Source organism: Numida meleagris, chromosome Z, assembly GCF_002078875.1.
Source record: "Numida meleagris isolate 19003 breed g44 Domestic line chromosome Z, NumMel1.0, whole genome shotgun sequence".
Taxonomy (NCBI): domain Eukaryota; kingdom Metazoa; phylum Chordata; class Aves; order Galliformes; family Numididae; genus Numida; species Numida meleagris.
The window spans coordinates 55,998,767-56,023,690 of NC_034438.1; the positions used below are offsets into that span (position 1 = coordinate 55,998,767).

At 38.6% G+C, this 24,924-nt stretch overlaps 1 protein-coding gene across 6 annotated transcripts in view; it reads left to right on the forward strand.

Moving 5' to 3' along the window:
* MEGF10 (multiple EGF like domains 10) overlaps positions 1-24,924 on the forward strand; it is a 104,675-nt gene that overhangs the window by 53,230 nt on the left and 26,521 nt on the right. For all 6 annotated transcript variants that reach the window (XM_021379833.1, XM_021379831.1, XM_021379837.1 and 3 more), the window contains 6 exons: positions 843-979; positions 7,706-7,918; positions 13,516-13,690; positions 14,570-14,690; positions 17,551-17,714; positions 20,754-20,856. In XM_021379833.1, coding sequence (XP_021235508.1) covers positions 843-979; positions 7,706-7,918; positions 13,516-13,690; positions 14,570-14,690; positions 17,551-17,714; positions 20,754-20,856 — 913 coding nt within the window. The remainder of the gene's footprint in view (positions 1-842; positions 980-7,705; positions 7,919-13,515; positions 13,691-14,569; positions 14,691-17,550; positions 17,715-20,753; positions 20,857-24,924) is intronic.

A 24,924-nucleotide genomic window follows, 5' to 3' on the forward strand; every position in this document is an offset into this window, starting at 1 on the left:
TGAAGAAGTGGTGAAAATTTTGTGCTAGTGTGTATCTTAACTAATAAATTACTATTTGGCTTTTTGATTAATTATCCATGCCAAATAGTTATTTAAGCATAATTTGACATCAGTTTTAGATTTTTCAGTTTTGTCTGACACGTTTTTGTCAACATAACCTTTTTTGCTTTCTGTGTAAAGTTGGCATAAAGTAGTCAAATACAAGCTCTGAAGTGTCTTACGTAAGCTAAAATTCCTGTGTATCTTTTGCCTGATGGGATACTTGTAAATCTGCTTCTCATTGATTGGCTACTTAAGTCTTAAGGTTTGATACTTCTGTCACTACATAGGTGCAGTTAATTCCAAATATGTAATTAGCAGTGCAGAAATTGAAATCTTTTGGAAAAGAAGCTTTTAAGATACACCGTTTTCAGTGAAATTAAGCAGCTTTTCCTTTCATCAGAAATAACAAGTGATCATGAAGCTGTATAATTGAGGCATTACAGCAACTGTGGATTTCTATGCTGTTATTCACTGGAGGGCATTTCCAAATATCTTGATCTATACCACTACTGATAAAGAAACTGGGAAGAGTTCAACATCAATTAGTCTTAAATGTTTTTTAATTTTCAGTGTTGCTTAGAAATAGTATTTTCCATGAGCTTTGGCCTACTAAATGGAAATCCTAGAGGACTGTTACTATTTAATGCTGAAACATACACTGTGAGATGGAGATGAGCCCTGCATTTCCAGGAACAGAACTACATGAGTGACATGATCTTGATCTTCCTTCATTACAAACCTTTCTTCCTTGTCCATTCAGCCTGAAATGGAAATGTAAGATTTTTTTTCTGCATACACAGGGCATGGTCTGTGGTCAGCCTTGTCCTGAGGGTCGTTATGGGAAAAATTGTTCCCAGGAGTGTCAGTGCCACAATGGAGGGATCTGCGACTCAGCGACAGGTCAATGCCATTGCAGCCCAGGCTACACAGGGGAACGGTAAGAAAGAATTTATTTTTTGCCAGACTGCTGAACCTACAAGGGATCTGCTATAACAGAGAAAGAAGAGAAGTAGTAGAAAGAGAAATGAAAATGCCCATAATATGAATAAAAGTTTGTTTGCCATGTCACTTACCTCATACTGAGTGACAAGTTAAAAGTAATTACTCTTCTGTGAAGAGTTGCTTGGTTTCAGGATTTTTATGCTGTGGCTCACACACTGCCAGTGTCCTGTGGGTCTTCGTTTGACTGCTGTGCAGAATGATACAGATAGGGCTGTGGGGTAAGGAGAGAAGCTGTTAGTTTTCTGCAGATGTTTGGCACTCCTTGTAGCAAGGAAAGCTCCTCCAGTTCTTCTTCAAAGTGAGCAAGCTGGAGAGTTGTCTCTTGAAGTATTTCATTCAAATGAAGAAATGAAACTTTGTTATTTTCTAATTTGCTGTTAAAAATCTTCTTTGGTAGATTTCAGATGAAAGAAAATGGCAGTTTTTGAAGCAGGGTTAAGTGGTGAAAGAAATGTTTTCCTGCATATATTTTAAACAGCACTAAACTCACTTGCTGAAGTAAGCAGTGGCTTAATCACTGTGGTCATTCCAGGGAATCTCTGCCAACAATAGTAAGTATTATAACCATACGCTCTTCCCACGTGAGCTTCACAGGACATAGGGAAAGCTGTGTCTGGCATAAGGGAAAAAAAATATGAACAAGAGACACAATTAGCTCAGAGCCATTTGCCTGCCAAAATTATGAGGGCTGCTCCAAAAGTAATGCTTCCTATTTGATTATGTTGGCCTGTGATGTCAGAGGTGGATGTTGGTGGTATGGCAGTAGAGGTTGAACCTTCTCACTGATATCCCATCACATCTTGTTGCTGTCTGACAGATGGCAGCAGGGGGGGCATTTTGACAGAATGGTGTCTGACATGGAAGTGTGGATGAAGCAAAGGTGTGTCACTGAATTCCTCCATGCAGAAAAAATGGCACCCATTGACATTCACTGATGCTTGGTGAATGTTAACTGGGACCAAACAGTGGATATGAGCACAGTGAGGTGGTGGGTGGTACGTTTCTGGAGTGTCAATAGTGATGAGAAAGACAAGCCACGTTCTGTACAGCCATGCACAGCTGTGACACCACAAAATGTAGAATATCTTGATAAGCTCATCTGTGTGACTTGGTAGATCATGACCAGGGAACAATGTATGGAACTGAATATTGCCTTAATGTGTTGGAAAAGGTCACAATGTTGGAATATCACAAAGTTGACTCTTTAGCTGCCTGATGTGGTAGCCCAGCCACTTTCCCTCATATTTGAAATGTCTTGGCTGTCAGGCAAAGTCCCCAGTTACTGAAAAAAGGGAAACACCACTCCCATTTATAAGAAAGGAAGGAAGGAGGACCTGGAGAACTACAGCCTGGTGAGCCTCACCTCTGTGCCTGGGAAGATCACGGAGAAGATCCTCCTGGAAAACATGCTAAGGCATATTTGAGATGAGGAGGTGATCCAAGACAGCCAGCTTGGCTTTGTGGAGGGAAGGTCATGCCTGACCAATCTGGTGGCCTTCTGTGATGGAGTGACAGCATCAGTGGACAAAGCGAAGGCAACTAATATCATCTACCTGGACTTCTGCAAGGCCTTTGACATGGTCCCCCCCCCCCACATACTACATCCTTTTCTCTACATTGGAGAGGTATGGATTTGAAGGGTAGACTATTCAGTGGATAAGGAATTGGTTGGGTAATCGCAGCCAGAGAGTTGTGATCAATGGGTATACGTCCAGGTGGAGGCTGGTGATGAGCGGTGTCCCCCAGGGGTCTGTCTTAGGACCGATGTTCTTCAATATCTTTATCAATGACATAGGTGATGGGATTGAGTGCACCCTCAGCAAGATTACTGATGACACCAAGCTGAGAGGTGCACTTGATATGGTAGAAGGAAGGGATGCCCATCCAGGGAGACCTTGATAAACTTGAGATGTGGGCCTGTGTGAACCTAATGAGGTCCAACACAGCAAAGCGCAAGGTTTTGCTCTTGGGTTGGGTAATCCCGGATATGTATACAAACAGGGAGAATAACTCCTTAAGAGTAGCCCTGCTGAGAAGGACTTAGGTGTCCTGGTAGGTGAAAAACTTAACATGAGCCAGCAGAGTGTGCTTGCAGCCCAGAAGGCCAACAGTATCCTGGGCTGCATCAGAAGAAGGGTAGCTGGTAGGGCAAAGAAGGTGATTATCTCCCTCTATTCTGCCTTGGTGAGACCCCAGCCAGAGTACTGCATCCAACTCTGGGGCCCCCCACACAGGAAAGTTGTCAAGCTTTTGGAGAGAGTCTGGAGGAGGGCCACAAAGGTGATCCAAGGGCTGGAGCACCTTTCCTACAAAGGCAGGCTGAAGGAGCTGGGCCAGTTCAGTTTGGAGAAGAGAAGGCTATGGGCAGACCTCATTATGGCTTTCCAGTATTTAAAGTGAGATTATAAAAATGTGAGAAATTAACTTTTTACATGAGTAGATAGTTATAGGAGAAGGGAAAGTGGTTTTAAACTAAAGGACGGAAGATTTAGATGTCATGGGGAGGTTTTCCACTGAGGGGGTGGTAAGGTGCTGGAACAGGTTGCCCAGAGAGGTTGTGGATGCCCCGTCCATGGAGGTGTTCAAGGCCAGGTTGGATGGGTCCCTGGGCAGCCAGATCTAGTACTTGATCTAGCAGCTGGCAGTCCTGCCTGTGGCAGGGGAGTTGGAACTTGATGATCCTTGAGGTTTCTTCCAACTCAAGCCATTCTATGATTCTATGATTCTGTTAATCTATGATTCTGTGAAAGCTTGTGGCAGGTGGGGTCCCAGGAGGCGTTCACACAGGAACAGGAAGAATATTGTATGCAAGTTTGTCAGGACCTATTGAACCAATACAAGGCTGAAGGTGGCAGTTTTCTGGATCACATCATTAGTGGTGGCAAGATGTGGTGTCACCACTAAGAGGTGGAGCCAAAACAACAATCCGTGGAGTGGAAATGTAAATTCCCCATCATAGATGTTCAAGACACAGCCCTCAGCAAGTAAAGTAATGTGCGCTATCTTCCGGGATAGGAAAAAGGCGATCCTTCTGCATTTCCTTTAACTCAGACAAACCATCGCAACACTGACTAAGCTGAAGGCTCAAACTTCAGAGTCAGGACAGAGAAGAAGACAACCTTTCTCTTACAAAACAGTAACTCCAGGCCCCATATCAGTTTGAAGACTGTGGAGCACATTGCCAGTCTTGCCTGGACTATCCTACCATGCCCACTATGTAGTTTGAATTTTGTGCCTTCTAACTTCTGTTTGGGCTGATGAAAGGTGCACTGCATGGGCAATGTTTTCCTAGCAACAATGCTGTCATAGCAGCTGTGAAACAGCAGATCACCTCTGCTGGTGCAGATTTTTACAAGCCTGGCAAGCATGCTCTTAGTTCATCACTAGGGAGAATGCATAGCTAATCATCACGGAATCATAGAATGGCCTGGGTTGAAAAGGACCATAAAGATCATCTAGTTTCAACTCCCCTGCTGTGTGCAGGGTTGCCAACCACTAGACCAGGCTGCGCAGAGCCACATCCAGCCTGGCCTTGAATACCTCCAGGGATGGGGCATCCACAACCTCCTTGGGCAACCTGTTCCAGTGCGTCACCACACTCTGAGTGAAAAACTTCCTCCTAACATCTAACTGAAACCTCTCCTGTCTTAGTTTAAAACCATTCCCTCTTGTTCTATCACTATCCACCCATGTAAACAGTCGTTCCCCTTCTTGTTTATATGCTCCCTTCAAGTACTGGAAGGCCACAATGAGGTCTCCCCGGAGCCTTCTCTTCTCCAAGCTAAACAAGCCCAATTCCCTCAATCTTTCTTCACAGGAGAGGTGCTCCAGCCCTCTGATCATCTTGGTGGCTCTCCTCTGAATCCATTCCAAGAGCTCCACTTCTTTCTTGTGCTGGGGGCCCGAGGCCTGGATGCATTACTCCAGATGGGGCCTCCCAAGAGCTGAGTAGAGGGGGACCACCACCTCCCTCTCCCTGCTGGCCACTCCTGTTTTAATGCAGCCCAGAACGTATGGTGTTGACTATGTTGAAAAAGAGTGTTTTGTAGCTGAGAATTTGTTCTATCAAATAGTATTATTTTACTCTTTGTAGCTGTTGTAGATTTCATTGGAATAAATAGGAGGCATTACTTTTGGAGCAACCCATGCAAATTTGCCTCTGAAGAAACAGAGCAGTAGTTGGTAGATGCATTTAAAGGGACACATTTCAGCAGGGAGATCAAATGAATATTCGTGTGAGAATCCACATATCAGTCTCTGGTCTTTCTTAAAGCAGTTCAGTTTTTTGTCTTGGAATATAAATCTGACTGTAGTCTGAAATTCCTTGGAGACTGCAGTATTTTCATTCCTTTTGCAAGTCTGAGCTCCCTCTTTCCTGCAAAATAGGGTGTATTTGCCAGTCTTTTGTTTTTCAAGGTACTCTAAGGGCAGGAATGGGTCAGAAGCATGACTGTAGACAGCCACTTATTTCATGTCTGCAGATTGGCATGGGCAGTGGCTGAGCTAGTGTGGACATGCCAGTAGCAAAATGACAGTATTTGAAGGTGCTAAACTATTCTCAGCTTTTATTTTTAACTTACTGGTGTTTTGTCTGAGATTTCAGCAGGGTTAGTTGCTCCTGGAACTTGGTCATATAGCAAGTAAAGAAGAATTGCTGGAGTATATTTGCGGTTTCTAGGTGATCTAATTTAAAGTTTAAGTGATCTAATTTAAAGTTTAAGTCTCTAGTTTAAAGTTGAATTCTTCCGAACTGATGAAGATGCAATTAGAAAGAAATTGGAGGGATAAATTTTGTCTAATTTGTCTAGGGGCACTGGTTGTCATTTGGAGAAATTTCATTCTCAGCTTTATTTGTATAAATTCATTAGGGAAGATTTAGATAGGGCTGTCCACTTTATTGTAATGGTACCCCTTTGAAGTGAAAGAGATTTTATTCCTGGTTCCAGTCAGAGCATTTAAAAACACCTTAAAATTCCCAGATTGAGGCATGTACTGCAGAAGTGTGAAATGAGTATGTCTTCCCATTCTACCTCAGAGGGCTTTGCTGAACATGTTGCAGTGTCTTGTATCATACTAGTCTTTGAAATTCTCCTGAAGTAAACCATCAATCACACATATATTTTTTTAAAATGCTAACTATATAAGAAAAGTGGAAAGAGACTACCATTTAGATTTTTTCTATACAACTGGTGAAATGAGCAAGTTTTAAGCTGATAAAAGCATTAACAGTGTGCCATATTATCAGGTAATCTGTAAACTGATAAAGCATACAGTTACCCAAATGGCAGAAGATGTTGTGTGCATGTTATTCCCTGACGAGCTGACAACAGGCCTCAGGGTTTTGGTGTCAGAATATTCTGGTCAGAAGCTTCGAGATTTAGCTATTTTATTGTTTTATCTGTGTTTACATAATTAATAGTTTATAGGATACTTATACTGATGAATATGGATATTTTCCCTGACACATAACCTATGAAAAGTTATCATCCCTGGCTCTGAGGCAGGAATCTGTTGAGCTGAGAGGTCTACCCTGACAACATAACCAAATATTTCAAGTGTCCTTGTGTCAGAGCCTCTAGTTGTGCTGTAGTACTATTGACAGTTAAAGATGAAAACAATAAGCTTGCATCATATCTCTTAAATCATTAAATGAACTTTTATGAGGGGACTCATTAGGAATCAGTTTTCAAGTTCACATTTACTGGCAGTTGCCCTTTGGTAGTCAGGCCTAGGCAGTTAAACATACAGTCCGATCTTTACGTAAAATGTCTTTAATGTATGAAACAGTAATGAAATACAAGTTAGCTAAATCAGTTATCTTGATGAAACGCTCTGTGAATGAAAGGGAAAAACTTTGGTGAATAGCTATATTTATTAGGAGACATTCTCTTTAAGGAGCAACAAAAAATTATTGCTACTTACTCATATGGGTTAAACTCCAGTCTTTTCTAACATATGAACACAGAATGAGAAAAGTTAGATGAAATAAAGAGTTTTGGATTCTTTATGATTTTTTTCCAGATCATTCTATGAACCTACTAAGGAAAAAAAAGGAAAAAAAGAAAAAGGTTAGAATGAAATTCAGGAAATAAAGGCATAGTGAAAACATCATATGTTCATAAACGTAATTAGAAAATACTCTCTCTGGACTCAGCTGAGAGAAATTGCAAGGAATCTTCTGCCTGAATGTCTACAGGGGCACAGTCTGCTGTTCACAGTATTGCTAAGTGGAGAATCCAGATCACTCACCATAAATAAATAAATAACAATAAAAATTATGGGAGGGCAGCTTTTGAAACAAATTCTTGAAAATGTATTACTTTTCATACCTAAGTTCTGATTTAAGAGGATTCATTTTTGTTCTAGTTATTGAATGTGACATGCAGTGGTCTGTGTTTGCCTGTTATCTCCTTTGTTGGAAAGAAGAGAGATGTTTTCCAGAGCAGTCTGCAGAGGCAATGTTTTTAAGCCCATCTTGTTAGCAAGGAATCCAGAGAAAGAGGCATTTTTAAATACAATGGTATATAAATTCTTGGTCTACTTATGATGAATTATAGACCTGTATCAGAGATTCCTCGTAAATAGTATTTCCATTAAATCCCTAAAAGTTGTAGGTTACATCAAGTACAACTAATGGCTTTCTCATTTGTTTTTCTCACAGATGTCAAGATGAGTGTCCAGTGGGCACTTACGGAGTACGGTGTGCTGAGACCTGCCAGTGTATGAATGGTGGGAAATGCTACCATATTAGTGGCGCTTGCCTCTGTGAACCAGGATATACTGGAGAGCACTGTGAAACAAGGCTTTGTCCCGAGGGAGTTTATGGTCTCAAATGTGACAAAAAGTGTCCCTGCCACTTGCATAATACCTGGAGGTAGGCTTTACACCTTTTAGCCTGTTCTCTTTTTCTACACAGGGCGTAGAAATCAGAATATAATCTGAAAAGAATTCCTGATGCACAAATGCTTTCTGATATACTTTCATGCAAATGGAAGCAACTAAAGATTTCTGAGAGTATTTAGTATTTTCTAGCCATAATAAGAAAGAAAATATCAACCCCAAAGAGTTTCTGATTGTTGGTACTTGTATGTGTATTTGATATTAATATTAACTTCTATTATTCAGTCACTGATCTTTGAAATAAGTGTTAAGACAAAGTGTGAACTTTTTCTATATTTACCACATGAATAAATCTTTATATTGCTCACTGTACGAATTCCGTTCTCTGGGATACTTAAATGTGAAGTAACTCAACTGAAATCAATGGATATATAGTCTTAAGATTGAGTCTGGCAAGGGAGGAGAATCCATTTTTCTCTCTTCTCACCCTCACCCTCCCTTGTATATGTATGTAAGAACCGGAGCAGGTGAGTATTCTAATTCAAAATTTCTGAAGCCCTAACAATTGTAAATCTAGATTTCTTTTTCTTTTTTTTTAATTGTCTCTTAAACACTACAAAGCTCTTAAAATCTGATCCCTAGAAACCAACTAAAAGTAGTTTTTCACTTGGCTTGCCTTTTTCTCAGGCATAGCTAGTCTTATTTTTTGAGTTTTGTATGTCCAGAGTGGATTCCACTCTGTTTGAACATTTTGTTATGAAAATGTGTAGGCTATCTATTTGGAGACAGTCTTTCAGCTGTGAAGGATGAATGTCAGTTGAAGCAAGTCAGTGCATTTAGAGAACAATTCTTATGACAAAATACTGTTCTTTTGATGATATACTTTGGTCACTGTACATTTGCTTACGTGTATCTTTGTTAATAGTCACAGTACCTTATATGACTTTTGTGAGCATATGATGAATTTAGCTGTTGAAAACTGCTGTCAGAGAAATTTGCAGAAATTATTTACTGTAGCATACAATGCAGTTGTACTTTGTATACAGATTTAAAAAAAAAGCCTTCAGTCAGAATTTAGAAGTGATGTTAAAGCACTAATGTGGAAATATCCTGTTAGGGCTCTGTGAAAAATTGTTTTGTGGATTGCCTGAGTTGTTGAACATACCATCCATTGGCAAGCGATGTGACAGCAAACTGAATTTACTTTCCATTCATGTGCTTGCACAGTCATGTACTTGCACTTCTGTTTATCCCATTTACTTGAGATGCCTTTGAAAAAAAATACTGTGTTTTTTAACATAAAATCAAGCCACTTTGGGCAATACATTCAAGAATAAATGGAATCATAATGCTGACCTGTCTAGCTCTCAAATTATGCTGGTAGACTGAATACTACTGCATTATGAATTATGCTAGCTGCTTTCCTGAAAATTTGTCTGTAGACTGTTGCAGAAGCTTTGTTTGACAGGAATGCATTACAGTGTATAGTGTTTCTGATATTACAGGGATTACTTCTGGTTCATGTTCAACACAGCTGTTTCTTCATTTATACTGTGCAGGACAGCTTGTGGTCAAATCAGATCACAAATGTTCTCACATAAACAGTAACATATGGTTGACTGGTCTTTTTTTTGAACATTTTCACCTCCATATGACAAATAAAAAGACTATATCATTGTAGGTGTGGGACCATATTTGCAAGAGCATAGTAACCAGCAAGGAAAACAAACATTTTCATGACTTTACAAATGTATTTGTCATACTTAGGTATCATACCTTGAGGTCAGGAGGTGATTAAGACCAACAAATAACAGAAATCAAAGGCTAAAAGGCTATCTGAGTAATCATTGGAAGGGATTGGGCTGGAAGGGACATCAAAGCCCACCCAGTTCCAACCCCATGCTGTGGGCAGAGCTGCCACCCACCCGCTGAGGCTGCCCAGGGCCCCATCCAACGTGGCCTCAAGTGCCTCCAGGGATGGGGCACCACAGCTTCTCAGGGCAGCTGTGCCAGGGCCTCACTGCCCTCTGAGTAAAGATTTTTTTTGTAACATCTAACCTTATTTCCCCTCTTCCAGTTTAAAAGTTTTCTCTTTATCTTATCACTGTCTGCCTATGTAAAAAGTCAGTCTTCCTCCAGATTAAGCTCAAAATAAGTACTGTAACAAAGAGTACAGTGAGAACTCCCCTGCAGACATGTTCATTTACACTTTTGGCAATTTTTTGAGAAGCCAGTCATCCAGGAGATGACTTTATTAACACATTGGGGAATTCTCTCATTTCATCCTTTCTTACTACAAATAATATTTGGGCTTGTTGTAGCCAAAGGATCTTCATGGCATTAACACATTTAACGACAGCAAATCAGCTGGTAATCCCAGCTCACTAAAAAGGGGATGTATCTCCTCTTTGAATAAAGTCTGCGTGTCTGTATATCTAGGATTTTGAAGGGACTTCTAGGGAAGTCCGTACAAAATTTTCATCTTTCATCTACATATGACCACTGATATAGATGCTCTCAAAGAGGAGCTGTTGATAGGCCCTGAGCCACATGTTATTGCTTACATTCTTGCATTCACAAATAAGAAAATGAACTAAAGGTTAATTAAAAAGTAATTAGCAGCAAAAAATATTCCTGATCTCAGATGGAACCTAAGTGTGAAAAATACACTTGTGAGGTCATGAAAATTCTTGTTTTCCTCATTGGTTATTATGCTCTTGCAAACATGCTCCCACATCTACAATGCGTTGAGTTCCTTTTAATCTGTCATATGGATGTGAAAAAGTTAAAAAAAAAAACAACCAAGAAAGAACAGCAAACCATATGCTACTGTTTGCCTGTGAACATTTGTGATTTGTAGGTAAGTTGCGGTACACAAGAATGTATCTAGCCATTTTCTTCAAATACTTAGAGATACAAAACCACTGTGATGTATTATAGTTTTAAAATGTTGTCTACGTATTTCTATTACTATATTATGATTGAGGAAATTGCATCGAAACGACTTTGCCAGTAATTGATTTTTTTAAAAAATTAAGTCAATTTACATGTAGTGTAGGTTAAGCTGCAGGTATTTCACTGCTGCTGTTGGATAGTGGAGCTCCTGAGAGTCGAAGGCATGTACATCGTTGTTCTAGCTATGAACAGTAGCAGCCAAAGTAGCCATACAACCCATAATGGGTTAGATAAAGACATATTTCAGAGATTTTGTTCTTTTTGGACAGCAGCAAATAACAGGTTTCTCAAGTCAAGTGATGGTTCTTCCCTGTTACATCTTTTCATAGATATGAGCTAGAGTGAAAATCAGACACAGACTTCTGTTCCCTGATTAGGTGGCACTATTGGTATTCCCCTTTTTACTGGATAGCCAAGAATAAATCCAGAGTGAGTTAGCTGGCTGAAAATCATGACATTCATCTAAATTGTTATAATATATATTATCACAGATATGTTTTATGTCAGTGTACAAAGTAAGGCTGTACTTCCAGAAAGCATGAACAAAAGACTGCAAATAAGAGCGAATGTGGCAGCATTTCTCAGCATCTCTTTATTTCCCTATCTTAACGTAAATCTTATTGGCAATTAAGCTAACTGCATGAGAACCCGTCAAAAAGCTTCAGAACAGCTCCAGCTTCCTACGTTCTGTTACAAATAACAGAATACTAATTTTGGTGTCAATCAATATCAGTGCAAGTATGCCTTGGTAACACTCACTGGGGGGCACAGAATATCGATGCCTCTGTCTGCTTCATACCCAATGCTTGCTGATGCATGTAGTTGCCCCCTCTTCTGAAAGGAAAAGAACTAACAACAAATAAAGCTGGGATTTACTCATATACTCTTATGTCTTAAAATGACGGTACTATTAATTTTACATTTTAAATATTCTAATTTATATTCTAATGACTACTCAGTTATGGTTTGAACAATCCTTCCATATTCCCTCTCCTGTATTCCTCTACTGGTAAGAAACCTGGGAATTGGATCGAAAATGCCACTGGGTGCCTACAGGAAGGAGTTAAGAATAGGGTATAAATCTGATTCTCTCATCATTTGTTTTCTTAGCCTAGCATTTTGTTTTCCATGAGAATAGTTCTGTTTCAAGTTATTTCATTAGTAAGTATACTTGTAACTGAATAAATAACCAGAAGTGTTGACTATGAATCCCATGAGTTTTGAATCAATTTTGCATGCATCATTTAGCTAAAATGACTTTTCCTCTTGGCTTTATATAAGCTAGGTTAATACTTTTAAAAAGAGATTTTAATTCTTCATGACCCTCAAATTCTTGTAGTGTTAAAGTGTATACGATTAGATACACAGAACTGACTGTATAATAACATTCCATTCCTTTATAATGCATTCTTTCCTTGATCAGCACTACATCGCTGGTTGTGTTTTGCAATAGGAAACTCATGGTTTGAAAGAGTGTATCTTGAGACCAAGAGCAATTAATACTGCTTTTCCTTGTTGGTATGCAACTTTTTCAAAGAACATGATTATTACTTATGTTATAGTACTTAAAAGCATAGTAGGTGTTTTTTAAAACTTTCCAATGGTTTGGAAAATACTTGATTTCATATACACCACACACCCCCACACAAACTGTCAGCAAATCTTGCAGAATTTGTCTCTTGTCATGGGTCATTTAACGTGCCTGGACAGAGGCACATTTTTCCAGCACACTTAAAGAAACTTCAATCAGTGGTAGACAAATATCTTTAAACAGTCTTCCCATTGTAAAAATATTGGATTTGGATTTTAGGTCTTTCCTTTGGTAAGAATTAAGCAAGTGCTTTGTCTGCCAGAGTCCTACAGAGTACCCCATTGTGTCCACTTTTCCAGCACATACATCTTAGCACAGCTGATGATGTCCATTTGTTATGAGGCAACAGCTGTCTGACTGGCCCTTCAATGGAACTGCTGTTCCAGGTAGGGACAGATGGTCTGCCACCAGGTATAGCTGACACAGGGGAGATATTCTCCAAAATGTTGCTGGTCTGATGGTATCTCTCATTTGTGCCCAAAGCAAATGATTTTGTAGCATTCCTGGAAAGATGCCTGTTGTACTCTTTTCAACTAGACATTTGGAAAGAGCATGCTTACGACTCACTCAATGTTGTGTTACTGTTTTAGGGTTAGTTGTTGCATTGTTATTTTAGTGAAGCATCATTTCTCAGACAAAATGCTGCTGAATTTGGTCAGCCTTATGAAAAGGATCCCATTCTAGTTAAAGCAAAAATCTAGTGATACATTTTGAGGATTTTAATGCTTTCACCACTTCAATATCTGTAACCATGGAAATGTGTTCTATAGTAAAGACTATGTTTTAAGAGAGAAGTTTTTTTTCAACAAGTTGCAGAAAAAAATGATATATCTTCTTTCCTCTCCACATCCTCCCAAAATGTCTGTATGATATGTAATACTACTTTTTCTTATCTTACTTGGCATGCATTTATACATGTATAGACAGAGTCCTTTGCTCTGTGGCTTAGGGAGGAAGCCCATGTCTATGCACAGAATGCAAGATCCTTTATACAACCTATCTATAACAGCATTTTTTTCTCCAGAAAAAAATACTGGTGTCACGTTTAGCCCTGAATTATTTATCCTTTCATCCCCTCCTGGCAGCTGTCACCCTATGTCTGGGGAATGCTCCTGCAAGCCTGGCTGGTCTGGGCTCTACTGCAACGAGACATGTTCTCCAGGGTTCTACGGCAAGTCTTGTCAGCAGATTTGCAGCTGCCAAAATGGTGCTGACTGCGACAGTGTGACTGGAAAATGCACCTGTGCCTCTGGATTTAAGGTAAGTAAGTTTCACTTTCCTTATTGAAGTTCAAAATGGTTAAAGATGCCAGAGTGCCCTTTCTCTACCATAGTAAAGGAGAAGTAAGAATATTTGGCTATCACAGGGTGTGTTACAGAATAAGACACTGGAAAGGCAGAATTTGTGATTAGCTCTAAGTACTGAAATGTAACCATTTTAAGAAAGAAAAGTTCATTGCTTTATAAGACATTGATATATGAATGAGGAAGTGCTCCTGAGGTGTAAATAAAGGAATGAACTATAGGTTTCAGTTGTTATCCTACTGTATCGATTCCTTGTGCTCCATTCAGAGAAACTCTAGACAAAGACATTTGTTTTTACAGTTTAAGATACCTTATTCATTAGCTTTTACACATTTGCTGTTCTTTGTGCATTGGATGCTAATAATCTAACACAGAAAATATTTTACAGTATGGCTGTTCTAGGAGTAATAATTCAACTAAATTAATTCTTAAAAAGACTTTACATATTCACAGTATTTTCCATTAAATTACTATCTGACTGTGTTTTGGTTTTGCAAAGGGCTTCTTTATCACTAAAAATACCATCTATTGATCTCACCATGTGATGTTCATTAGCAGTGTGAAATGAGCTCTCACAGCAACTAATAGAAAACTAATAGTTATAGTAGACCTGAAAATCATGAAGAACTCAGTGCAAAAGACTCCTTTTCCCTTAAATTCAAAATAAATTAATGACAGCCTAAGATAGTCATGGGTTGTGTGTTTTCTGACTTGTGTAGCATCTGAGTCAGTCATCACAATCAGTCAATTCCACGTCTAGGCATTTTGTTACAGATACAGTTGTATTGTCTGAACTTTTGTCAGAGTTTTTAGACTCTATTTTTGTATAATTCAGGGTGCTGATTGTGGTACTCCTTGTCTTCCTGGTACATATGGAGTAAATTGTTCCTCTGTCTGCAACTGTAAAAACGAAGCCATCTGTTCACCAGTAGATGGTTCTTGTACCTGCAAAGCAGGTAAGTGTGTCTTCAGATTAATCTTCTGTAATCATAAAATCAAGTTGAATTTTTGAAGTTGAAAAGAAGCAAGGCATTTAATAAACAGCAGACCAACTGGAAGGACATATATTTTATTCTCGATGCTTCTGCTGCACTGGGAGGTGAAAAATGGGAAAGCATCTGCTCAGGGAAGAGGACACATTGTATTCATCTGAAAGAGATGGATATTGTGGCTGAGTGAATTACTAGTATTTATTTACCCTGCGATGGGCTGCCACTTGTCTCTCATGGCAGGGCTAGGATTTGCCAGAATGACTTCTGGTATACAGCTTATGTTTTGTTAGGCTTCCTAGCCAAAACAGCTCTATTTCTACTCCATCTGGATGAGCACCAGCTCTGTCTACCACACTCTTTGTACCACAGAGACACAATAATCTTTCTGCCATTTTAGCACTAATGTTGGTATCTCCCATTAAGTTTTGCATTGGAATATTATTTTTCTCAGTGTTTCCCTTATGGAACTTTGTCTAAGTCCCTTCCCAACCTGAAGACACCATTAGCAGTGCAGTCTACCTTTCCCTGCTTCCATGAGTAATTTTCTGCATCTTCCAGCAATAGTGTGAGAGGACTCACAGGGCTCTTCAGCCCTTCTGACCAACACTTTCCTCCCAAAAGTAATTTTGATGGACAGCATACCTCCACCAGAAACTGTGTGTGCCTGTCCACCTCTACATCTCCCAGCAGCATGTAGCTTTGGCAGGAATACAAATACCTCAGACACCCATAGGTAAGTTCTGCAGAGATCCTTTCACATGTAAAGGTCTACAGGTCTACAAGAGTTCCTGTTCAACACAGAGTATAATACTAAGCTCCATTTAAAGATCCCCCTCCTGAAATACACACTGAGGACCTGCCCTCTTTTTCATTTCTGCTATAAGAAAGTATTTAAAGGGAAGCATCTCTCAGTTGTGAGAGATGGAGGAGGAGTCAGACTGTTGAATACTCCATAGCAAATCCTGTGCCCAGCTTATGTTATAAATCTCCCACTCTAAAAATGTTGGAGGGGCTGGAGGGGACATCAAAACCAACCCAGTTCCCACTCCTCTGCCGTATGCAGGGACACCACCTACCAGCTCAGGCTGCCCAGGGCCCCATCCTACCTGGTCTTGAGTACCTCCAGGGATGGGGCACCCATAGCTTCTCTGGGTGGCCTGTGACAGGGCCTCACTGCCCTGTGATTGGTGAATTTTCTCCTCATATCTAATCTGAATCTCCCCTCTTTCAGTTTAAAAGCATTCCTCCTTGTTCTAACACTATCAGACTGTTCAAAAAGTCATTCTCCCTATTTTTAAGCCTCCTTAAGGCCATAATGAGGCCTCTCCAGGGCCTTCTCTTCTCCAAGCTGAAGAAGCCCAGCTCCCTCCACCTTTTTTCATAGGAGAGGTGCTCCAGATCTATGATCATGTCTCTTTACATCCTTTCCCTATTAACTGGAGATTTTTTCCACAAGTTTAATAGCTCAGGTGCCCAGTGCTTTAGAGGTTGGTTTGACACCAGTAAGACAGTGATGAAAATCCCATAGATTTCCATGAAACGAGAATACCTTCCAGTTTTCACATTTTGCATATAACTACAGCTTCCCTGCTCTGCTCCTTCTACGAATATTCTTCCTCTGCTTTTTGAATTAGTAGTCACATTGCTTTTCAGTCATGATACTTAGAAACAAGGCAGCTCTCTCTGTAGCTCTGAGAAAAGCAGGTTAGTGTGGGTAGATCAGCATGTGGTTGGAAAATGTAACCTGCCTGCAACTGAAAGATTCCAAATCTGACATTATTTGCCTCTTTTAACAGTGCTTATGCAATGAGAAGCTGCTTAAGGAAACACAGACTGAAACTTTAAAAAGCCTTGAAAAACACTGGAGAGAAAGTGTCTCAATTTTCTAGCTATTACAGTGTAACATTTTTTCCTGAAATGACCCCTAAACTCTGAAGTTATCAATCTAGGACACCAGGCAGCTCTATTTCAATACATTTGTTTTGCATAGTCAATTGATTACGCTCTGTACAGAATTATTTTTCCCTTCGCTTACTGTAAACAAGGTACAAAATTAGAAACATGGCTTGTGTCATTGCTGATGATAACATATGACTGGCTCACTTGGTTTCTGTCATACCCAGTAGTTGATCACATTTTTGAAAACCTATTTACATTTCTGTTTATCCAGTGCACAGTCTGTGAATCATTGCTATCAGAGACAATCAGTGGTGAATGCTGCATTTCAGAGACACTTTCTATTACATTCTATTTTGTGTTTGGAGAGAAGTGCAGAAATCATTTACAAGGTCTTCTGTGTATCCTTGGAGAAATCCAGCTTGTGCACTACTTTACTGCTATGCTTTCTCTATTTTGATATTTTTTCTTCTGGGGGGGTGCAGTGGGGAAGAGAATCTAAGATTTCTGTTAAAACCACATTGCAGAACTGTCTCTGTTGAATAATGGTATAAGAACTATGAAAGCAGCAGTTTAAGTAAAGCAAAAAGATTCTAATTTTTTTAGGCTATCCCTTAAAGCTTTCAATATAGTTAGTGATTCTCAGCAAAGTTTCAAGGTGTCTGTGTTTTCCTTTCAAATCTCCCATCTATAGCTCCTGTATGTTGGCACCGTCTGCAAAGTATGTGCTGTGCACAGATGTTACAAGGTGCCCTTCTGCATCTTTGTTCAAATCAGGACAAATTCTGAGCTGAAATAGCTAATACTGTCCTATAGAGATTTTGTGCATCTCAGAGATTCCAAAGGGGAGGTGGAGGGAAATGTGTCCTCACTGAGGAGTTGGGGGAAAACCTGATTAATTTGTCCCTTTAATTCTTATTTATGGTAGGTTGGCATGGTGTAGACTGTTCAATCAATTGTCCCAGTGGTACCTGGGGTCTTGGCTGTAACTTAACTTGCCAGTGTCTTAATGGAGGGGCTTGCAATGCTCTGGATGGAACCTGTACCTGCGCCCCGGGCTGGAGAGGAGAAAAGTGCGAACTTCCTTGCCAGGTAGTTCAATAATTTTGCTCAATATGGCACTGTGTAATACTGGGCAAGGGGATACTACTGTAACTCTTCTCACTTGATGGGAATAAATCCTTAAGAAGCACTGCGCCTAACAGTCATTCCATGTTTGACCAGATTCAAGATTAGGGACACACACAAAAGAACCTTCTGGAAGAATTCTGCAGCGCAGCACAGTGAAGCACAGAATAGAATGACTAGGATGATGAAGTTTGGTAAAGACCTCTAAGATCATCACGTCCAACAGTGATGACCATCCAAGAAATGACTACAAAGATGCACAGATGAACATTTATTCTGCTTTCACACCTGAAAGTTTAACCTGAGACTTTTCCCACGCTCCTTTAGGATTTTTTGAAAAACACACTACCAATTTTTTTTCTCTTTTTCAGCATTGAATGCCATCCAAAATGCTTCTAACAAACTACTTTAAGGAAAAACAATGACAGAAAAAAGTAGCAAAGATATATTCCACATTTAACAATATAATTTTAAATAAATTACTCATATCTGTGGTAAGGTATGAATGAAGAACTTCCTTTCTCAGTCAGGCATGAGAAGGCATTCTTATCACAAAATCCCATGACAGACCTTTGCCTTTCTATCAGGACTGGCTGCTATTATACCCCAGACAGAAGTCACTGTGCAGACAGACACATGTCTAATCAGTTCTGTTCTACACCGTAAGATGCCATAAAAATCCTTAATTTCAAAACATAAAAAGATGAAAAATGCAAAAAATTTGTTTTATTATTCAGTTATTCTAAGTACATTTCATAAACAAAACAAAAATAATTTTTTGGTGAAAAAATGTATTTTTCTAGAGTCCATCTTTTCTAATGACAGACTTCAGTTTTCTGGGAAATTTTAAACAATTTTTTTTTTTTTAAAGAAACTTCCCTCTGATCTCCTTTTCCTGTATTTGTCCTCCTTTCGTGTCTGCAGGGCAGTCTCACTAGCAGGTTGTTGGTGTAACATATGGGTAAAAGAATCACCTGAATTCAATATGAACCATCTAAATTCCCCACAAATATCATATTCAAGCTTCTGTCAGTTTGGATTACCTCTGTTTAGCAGTAACATGATAAAAGTAGCAGAACTACAGTTTATGACTGGAAGCCACACCTTTGTTTTGAATGAACTGCTCTCAGAGTATTCTAAAAAATTTGGGGGGGATTATTTATTTATTTATATTGACATAATGTAGCATATGCTTATTCTGATATAGTAAATGAACTGACATACAAATTCTAAAATATTCTGGAAAGCTGATTAGAGTGCTTCCTGTGTGTGTTTGTGCAGTGTTTCCAACAAATGCACTCAATTAGAAGACAATTTTTGTTTTTCTAAGGAAGCTTTGCTTATCACTTAGCGTCTAATTGTGAAAGATGTTGAGACAAGTATCTCCCAAGTTCCATTAGCTCTTCTAAAAGTGACTTGTTAAAAAAGATCAGTATTGTTTCATGTCGTTTGCTCCATTGTTTCAAATATAGCAAGCTAGCATAACAATATAGAATTCCCATGTCTTGTACTCTCTCACTCTCCACCCACCTCCTTTTATTTCTGTGTCAAATACTGTCCAGAATCATTTCCATATGCAAATACATGAATTTCATTTTTTTCATTAGATTTAGAAAATCAATACCACTGTTCGGATTGTTAATCTAAGATTGACTTTAGTTTGGATAAAATACATAATAGACTAGAATTATCCTTTTTCAGCAATATATTTCAGAATTTCCTTTATTTCCAAATCCGTTTAGATACAAAGGAAGTGCCTTTCTTTAATCTTTTCTTTTTCTCTCTATGAAAATGGATGCTTGAGATAAGCAAAATGTTCCTTATTCTCAAGTAATCATGGTTTTTTCTACTTCAGACTTGAAAGACTGGGAATTGAATATCTGTATCCTGTGGAACTCTACAGAAAAAAAAAAAAAAAAAAAAAAAAAAGAATACCAGATGAATTTTGATATATGTTTTATTCCAGTTTTTAATGTTACTTTGACCAATTTTTAACCTTGAATGTAAATGATTGAGTTTTAAACCCAACATATTTTTTCTTTATTTCCTTTTGTGTGAGTAGTCCCAGAAGTATTACTCAAAATCATATTGCTGTTTTCCTTGGTTTTGATGCTTTATCTACACTTTCTACTTGCTGATGTATTTTTGCCTTCTTTTGAGAAAGCAATGGTAAAGATTTCATTCTTTTTAGTTTCTCTGATTGATTTTATATGAAATCATTGTCTAAAAGTATGTGCCACCTTCTACCAAAGAAACAGGAAGACAAATTCATATATTCTGATATAGTTCCATGAAAATCACTTGTGTTCTTTTGGCACAGCTGAACATACTGAGAACGTTAATCTTCTGATAACCTTATTTGTTGGTTCAAAAATGTTCAATGGCCAAAATACAATTTTATTTCGTGTAATGTGTAATAGCCAAAAAGCTTCTTTTGTAATATATTATACACTGTTACACAGAGGAAAACATTATCAATCAAAAGAAAGTGATATAGAATACATTGTTTATGAAATAAACTTCACGCTGAACATGTATTTTAATACGTTTCACTCCTATTTGATTTAAGAAACTGTGGGTTTACATGGCATCTTTTTTTTTTTTTTGACAAATACATGAAAAAAAGGTCTGAGGCAGCAAGGAAAGTGAATTAATTTCCCATCCAGGACTCCTGGGTCCTAGATGAGGGACTCAGCTGTAAGAGAAATTAGAGGGACAGTACAAGAAACTTTCACTGCTACCACTGATAGTGTAGACTTCTGTTTTCTGAATATTTATCCAGAGAATTTAATTAATTCTTTATCTTCCCCACTTAAATAAAAGAATGAAAATGTTGAACGTTAACATTTGCCAAAAGCATTTTATACTAAGTAAGCTGATTACAGGCTTAGAAGAGATCTGAGGTTTCTTTTTTTCTGAGGCAGGACTGACCAAAACTTGTTCTCATCTAACTCTCAGTTCTCATCATCTCTGTTTTGTTTTGTTTTGTTTTCCCGGCCGCAGGATGGCACATATGGCATGGATTGTGCTGAACGCTGTGACTGCAGCCATGCAGATGGTTGTCATCCTACCACGGGTTACTGTCGCTGTCTACCAGGATGGTCAGGTACAAAACAGACCATTGCAAAGCACACTGAGTTTCCTGTATGATAGGATTTGGTCTTGCCTTTCTTTTTTGTGGGTAGAAGAGCAGTATGTGGGCTTGGAAGGAGAAGGGGCCAGTTCTGTGGCTGTTGTGTCCCTTCCTGTGATTCACAGCCATGGAAACTTTGTTGGGTGTGATTTCTATAGAAAACTGGGAATATAAGATGAAATCTTACAACCTGTGTACCTCCACAGTATGACTCCTCATAAAATTGGTGAACAGCTGCTGACAACCAACCTTGTGCTGGCAGTTTGGGTATTAGTTGTGCAGAAGCTGTATTGTCACTGGAGTTTCTCTTACTTTTGGAAAAAAATAGTTTCCCTGTATATATTTTGTCCTGTGTGAAAATAGCTGCGCCTTTTTTTTTTTTTTTTTTTTCTGCAGCTTTGTTCTTGTGGCTTCAGGAAATATATTTAGTTATTCATCAGAATTGTGTTTCATGTGTTGTCAAACTGTTGTTTATGGAAAGCGGGGTTTTTGAAAATGTGATGAAACTACACGGAAGGCTGAACTATCATGAAATTAATGCTCCCTTTAGGAGATTTAATTCTCACACAGATCTCTATGCTGCAAATGTTGGAAAAACTCATTCAATTATAATTAGTTGGCATGTGTTTGGTAGAATGTTCTGGATTTTGTGTCTCACTGTAAGATACTCACTGCTGTAGCATTGCAAGGGTCTGATTTCAAATACGGACTCATCCCTTCTAATGATGAAAAGCCAGCAAGAAAAACATATCTTTTTACTTCTGCTGTTTTATGAAAGGAGTTTTTTGTGATTTCAGATGTAATATAGTATTGTTTAATATCAGCTTACCCATTCATAAGTTAACGTTTTTCCTACTTGACTGCTAGTCCATTATAGAATTGTTTTCCTTTTTCTCTGGTGCTTCTAGGCATACTTGATGGAGGTGAGCAGATAATCTGCAACAAGTAATGGATTTGAAATTTTTAGCAAATTATTCTGCTCATAAAATTTTATGTAGAGCTTACGACTTCTCAGATACAATCTCTGTTGATTTTTCCCCCAAACTTTACCCGTGTTTATTTTTTTCAGCTCTGTAGGTGGATCACAGGCATTATGTTCAAAAGTACTTAGTCTGTGTCTGCAGTTCAGGTTGATTAGTTGTAGTTCAGTACAGCTTACCCATTTCTTATTTGTGCAATTTGTGTGTAGTTTTCTGCCAAGCTCTTTGAAGAGGCTTTTTCCTTATTGTACTGTCCTGTAGCTGGTTTCAATGTGAAAGACAGAGGTTTCCAGAGCCAGCACTTACCTCTGTGCTAGGCTTTGATTGAGTTTAATCTCCTCCCACAAGCTGCAGTGTAACTTGCTGTAAGGCACTCATATACCCCTGGGAAATGACTACCACAAGAATGCAAAAACAATAGAAGTGATTTGAGTGGGTTGTTAAAACAAAAACCACAAATTAAACAAACAAAACAAGCAAACAAGGAAAAAAAAAAACAACAAAAAACCCAACCCAACACAAACAAACAAACATTATTATTCCATTTATTTCTGGAGAGGCTGCTTTGTGTTATGAGTCATTTTTGTAGAATATTAAAGGCCTCTGATGTTCTTATTTGCAGGTAGCCTCAGAATTGCATGTATGTCTTTGAACGTTCTTTCTCAAAATTTTATTTGAACTGTTCAAAAAATGATTTGTTAAGTGTATGAAAGAATACAGACACTGAAAGATATGTGAACAGCTGCAGACCTTGGTATGGCCAGTTAAAGATGTTCACAAGCTCTGGATGTACTGTCCAAATTAAGACTTAGGAGTTTTCTAGTAATGAGACAAATCATCAGAGACCAAAAGTATGTAAATAAATAAAGCCAAATTAAAAGTAGTTCTGAAAGGCCATAGAAAAAATCAGCAACTTTCTGTAACAAATTTTAAAAAAAGTGACAAGAACTTCAAGCATAGTACGAATCTTAACAGTGCTGGAATTCAAATATTGAAAAGGACAAAACATTTTTGCCTGCAGTAAAAGCTTGCTTCTTCTGCATATCTAGACTTCCTGCGTGATTACAGATATAATTGGGTATCCATCCCTGGATGATGTCATCTCAGCAGTGTGTGTAAGACTAGTTTCAACAAGCTGGTGATGTCTAGACGTACAACATGACATAAATGGGATAGCTTGCTTTATACTCAGTGTCTGGAAAAAATCCTCCTCCCACACTTCACATATTGGAGCAGTACCCGGGAGGAATCTGTTATTTGTGTAGACATTTATACTTAGGATAACTTTAGAAAGGAGAGAATATTTTAGAAACAGGTTCTCAAATAGCTGCAATGTAATGTTACATTGCAGGGAATAGCAATGGATTAAGAAGGGTTGTTGTATACATATGTGTGTGCCTAATAGGTGGAGAAAAAGGTGGAGAATTTTAAAAAAAAGAATAAATAAAAGAACAACAACATCAAAAAACAATTCAAAACTCAAACGAGAAACCAGTTTGGGATCAGTCTGATGCTAAAACAAATGAAGGTTATTGTTGCTGAATGAACGTTGGAGAGAACGTTTAAAAAAGGCACGCTTAAACTTATGAATATGAAGTCAAGCTTTTTTATGATTTTTTTTAACAATAATAAATGAATCCAAGTGAAATTTCTCAGAATGTTCTGATGCCTCCAAATTTATGTAAAGCTTCTGAGAAGATACTTTAAATGCAGTATTTTTCTCATCCCTCTGAAAAGAGCATTTTTCTACAGTTTCCCCAGGGAAAGAGAGAACAGTTTATATAACTTCGCAGAAGCAAATCAGGAGTGGAAGATTTTTCCCTTTCTGGATGATGCAGTTGTGCCATAGCACTGGGGCAGAGGAGGTACACTGCCCTGGAGGCAATCAGAGACCTGTTAGGATGCGTGCACCCTGGTTAGCCTGGGAGGTCCCTGCTTCTTAATCAGGCACAAGGACTGCTGTCATGTACCAAAAGGCAGCCTTGCTAACATGCTTCCTGTGCTTTGGTCCCCAGACAAAACTGTAGCTGAGCATTACGTCAGCAGTAAGATGCTAGATGGCTTAGTGTCTTTAGTAAGCTTTATTTCTGAACACGCCTGTTGTATTATCTGGAAATGGTAGCTATGAGTGAAACAGTAAGTTCAGTTTCTGACTACTACAGTGTAAGGAGCTTTTGTAAAACTCTAGAAATAATTGAAATTGTTTTAAGTAACCTTAATGTTTTTAATTTAGTTTCTGTTGTTGACGAGGATACTTAGATTTTTAATCCCAAACATAAGTCCCTTCCTCTGTAAAACTCCAGTTAGAGATTGCACTGCCTAAGTGTTCACTCTATAGCAGATTAATTCTGTTGAGAGAAGGAAGAGTTAAGGGTGATGTTTTTTTCCAGGCAATCTCACCATTCCATCACATTCCAGAAGCCACATGACATGATGGTACAAATGAGAAACATCCGCCCACACTGAAGATGATGTCTGCCCCAAACGCTCTCATCCCTTGACATTTTCGCTATGACTTATAAATAACTTTTCTTCATCTGGAGAGAGTGCAATAGCTAGACGGTGGAAAAGAGTAAGAAGCATTAAAATAAAAAGCCATAAGGTAGAGGAAAGACAAAGAAAACATACCTCCTCAACAAGTAATGATAATTAAGTCTCCTAATAATTTATACCAAAACCTTAAGTTAACTTCTGTGAAATAGCCACCTCTACCACTTCCCTCAATAACCACACAATCCAGCAAGCGCCACGGTACCTGTTAATTTCACCCCTTAAACTTAACCTGTGCTACAAGCAGCTGCCAAGAACACAGACGTTCCAAACTGCCTAATTCATATTCTTGCAAACTGAAATTTTTCATTAAAGCACTGTAAAAGAGGGAAAGGTTTTCTTCCAGACTGTTATCATACTGCAGTACAAAGTGGGTGTCAGTGATTAACACATTGCTGTTATTCCTTCTTGGATGTGGTTCTCTTGGACCCTTCTGTTTACGAAGAAATGTCATGTCATACTCATACCACACTTGTTATTTTAAAAATCATTTTAAAGGCTGTGTTGTGCC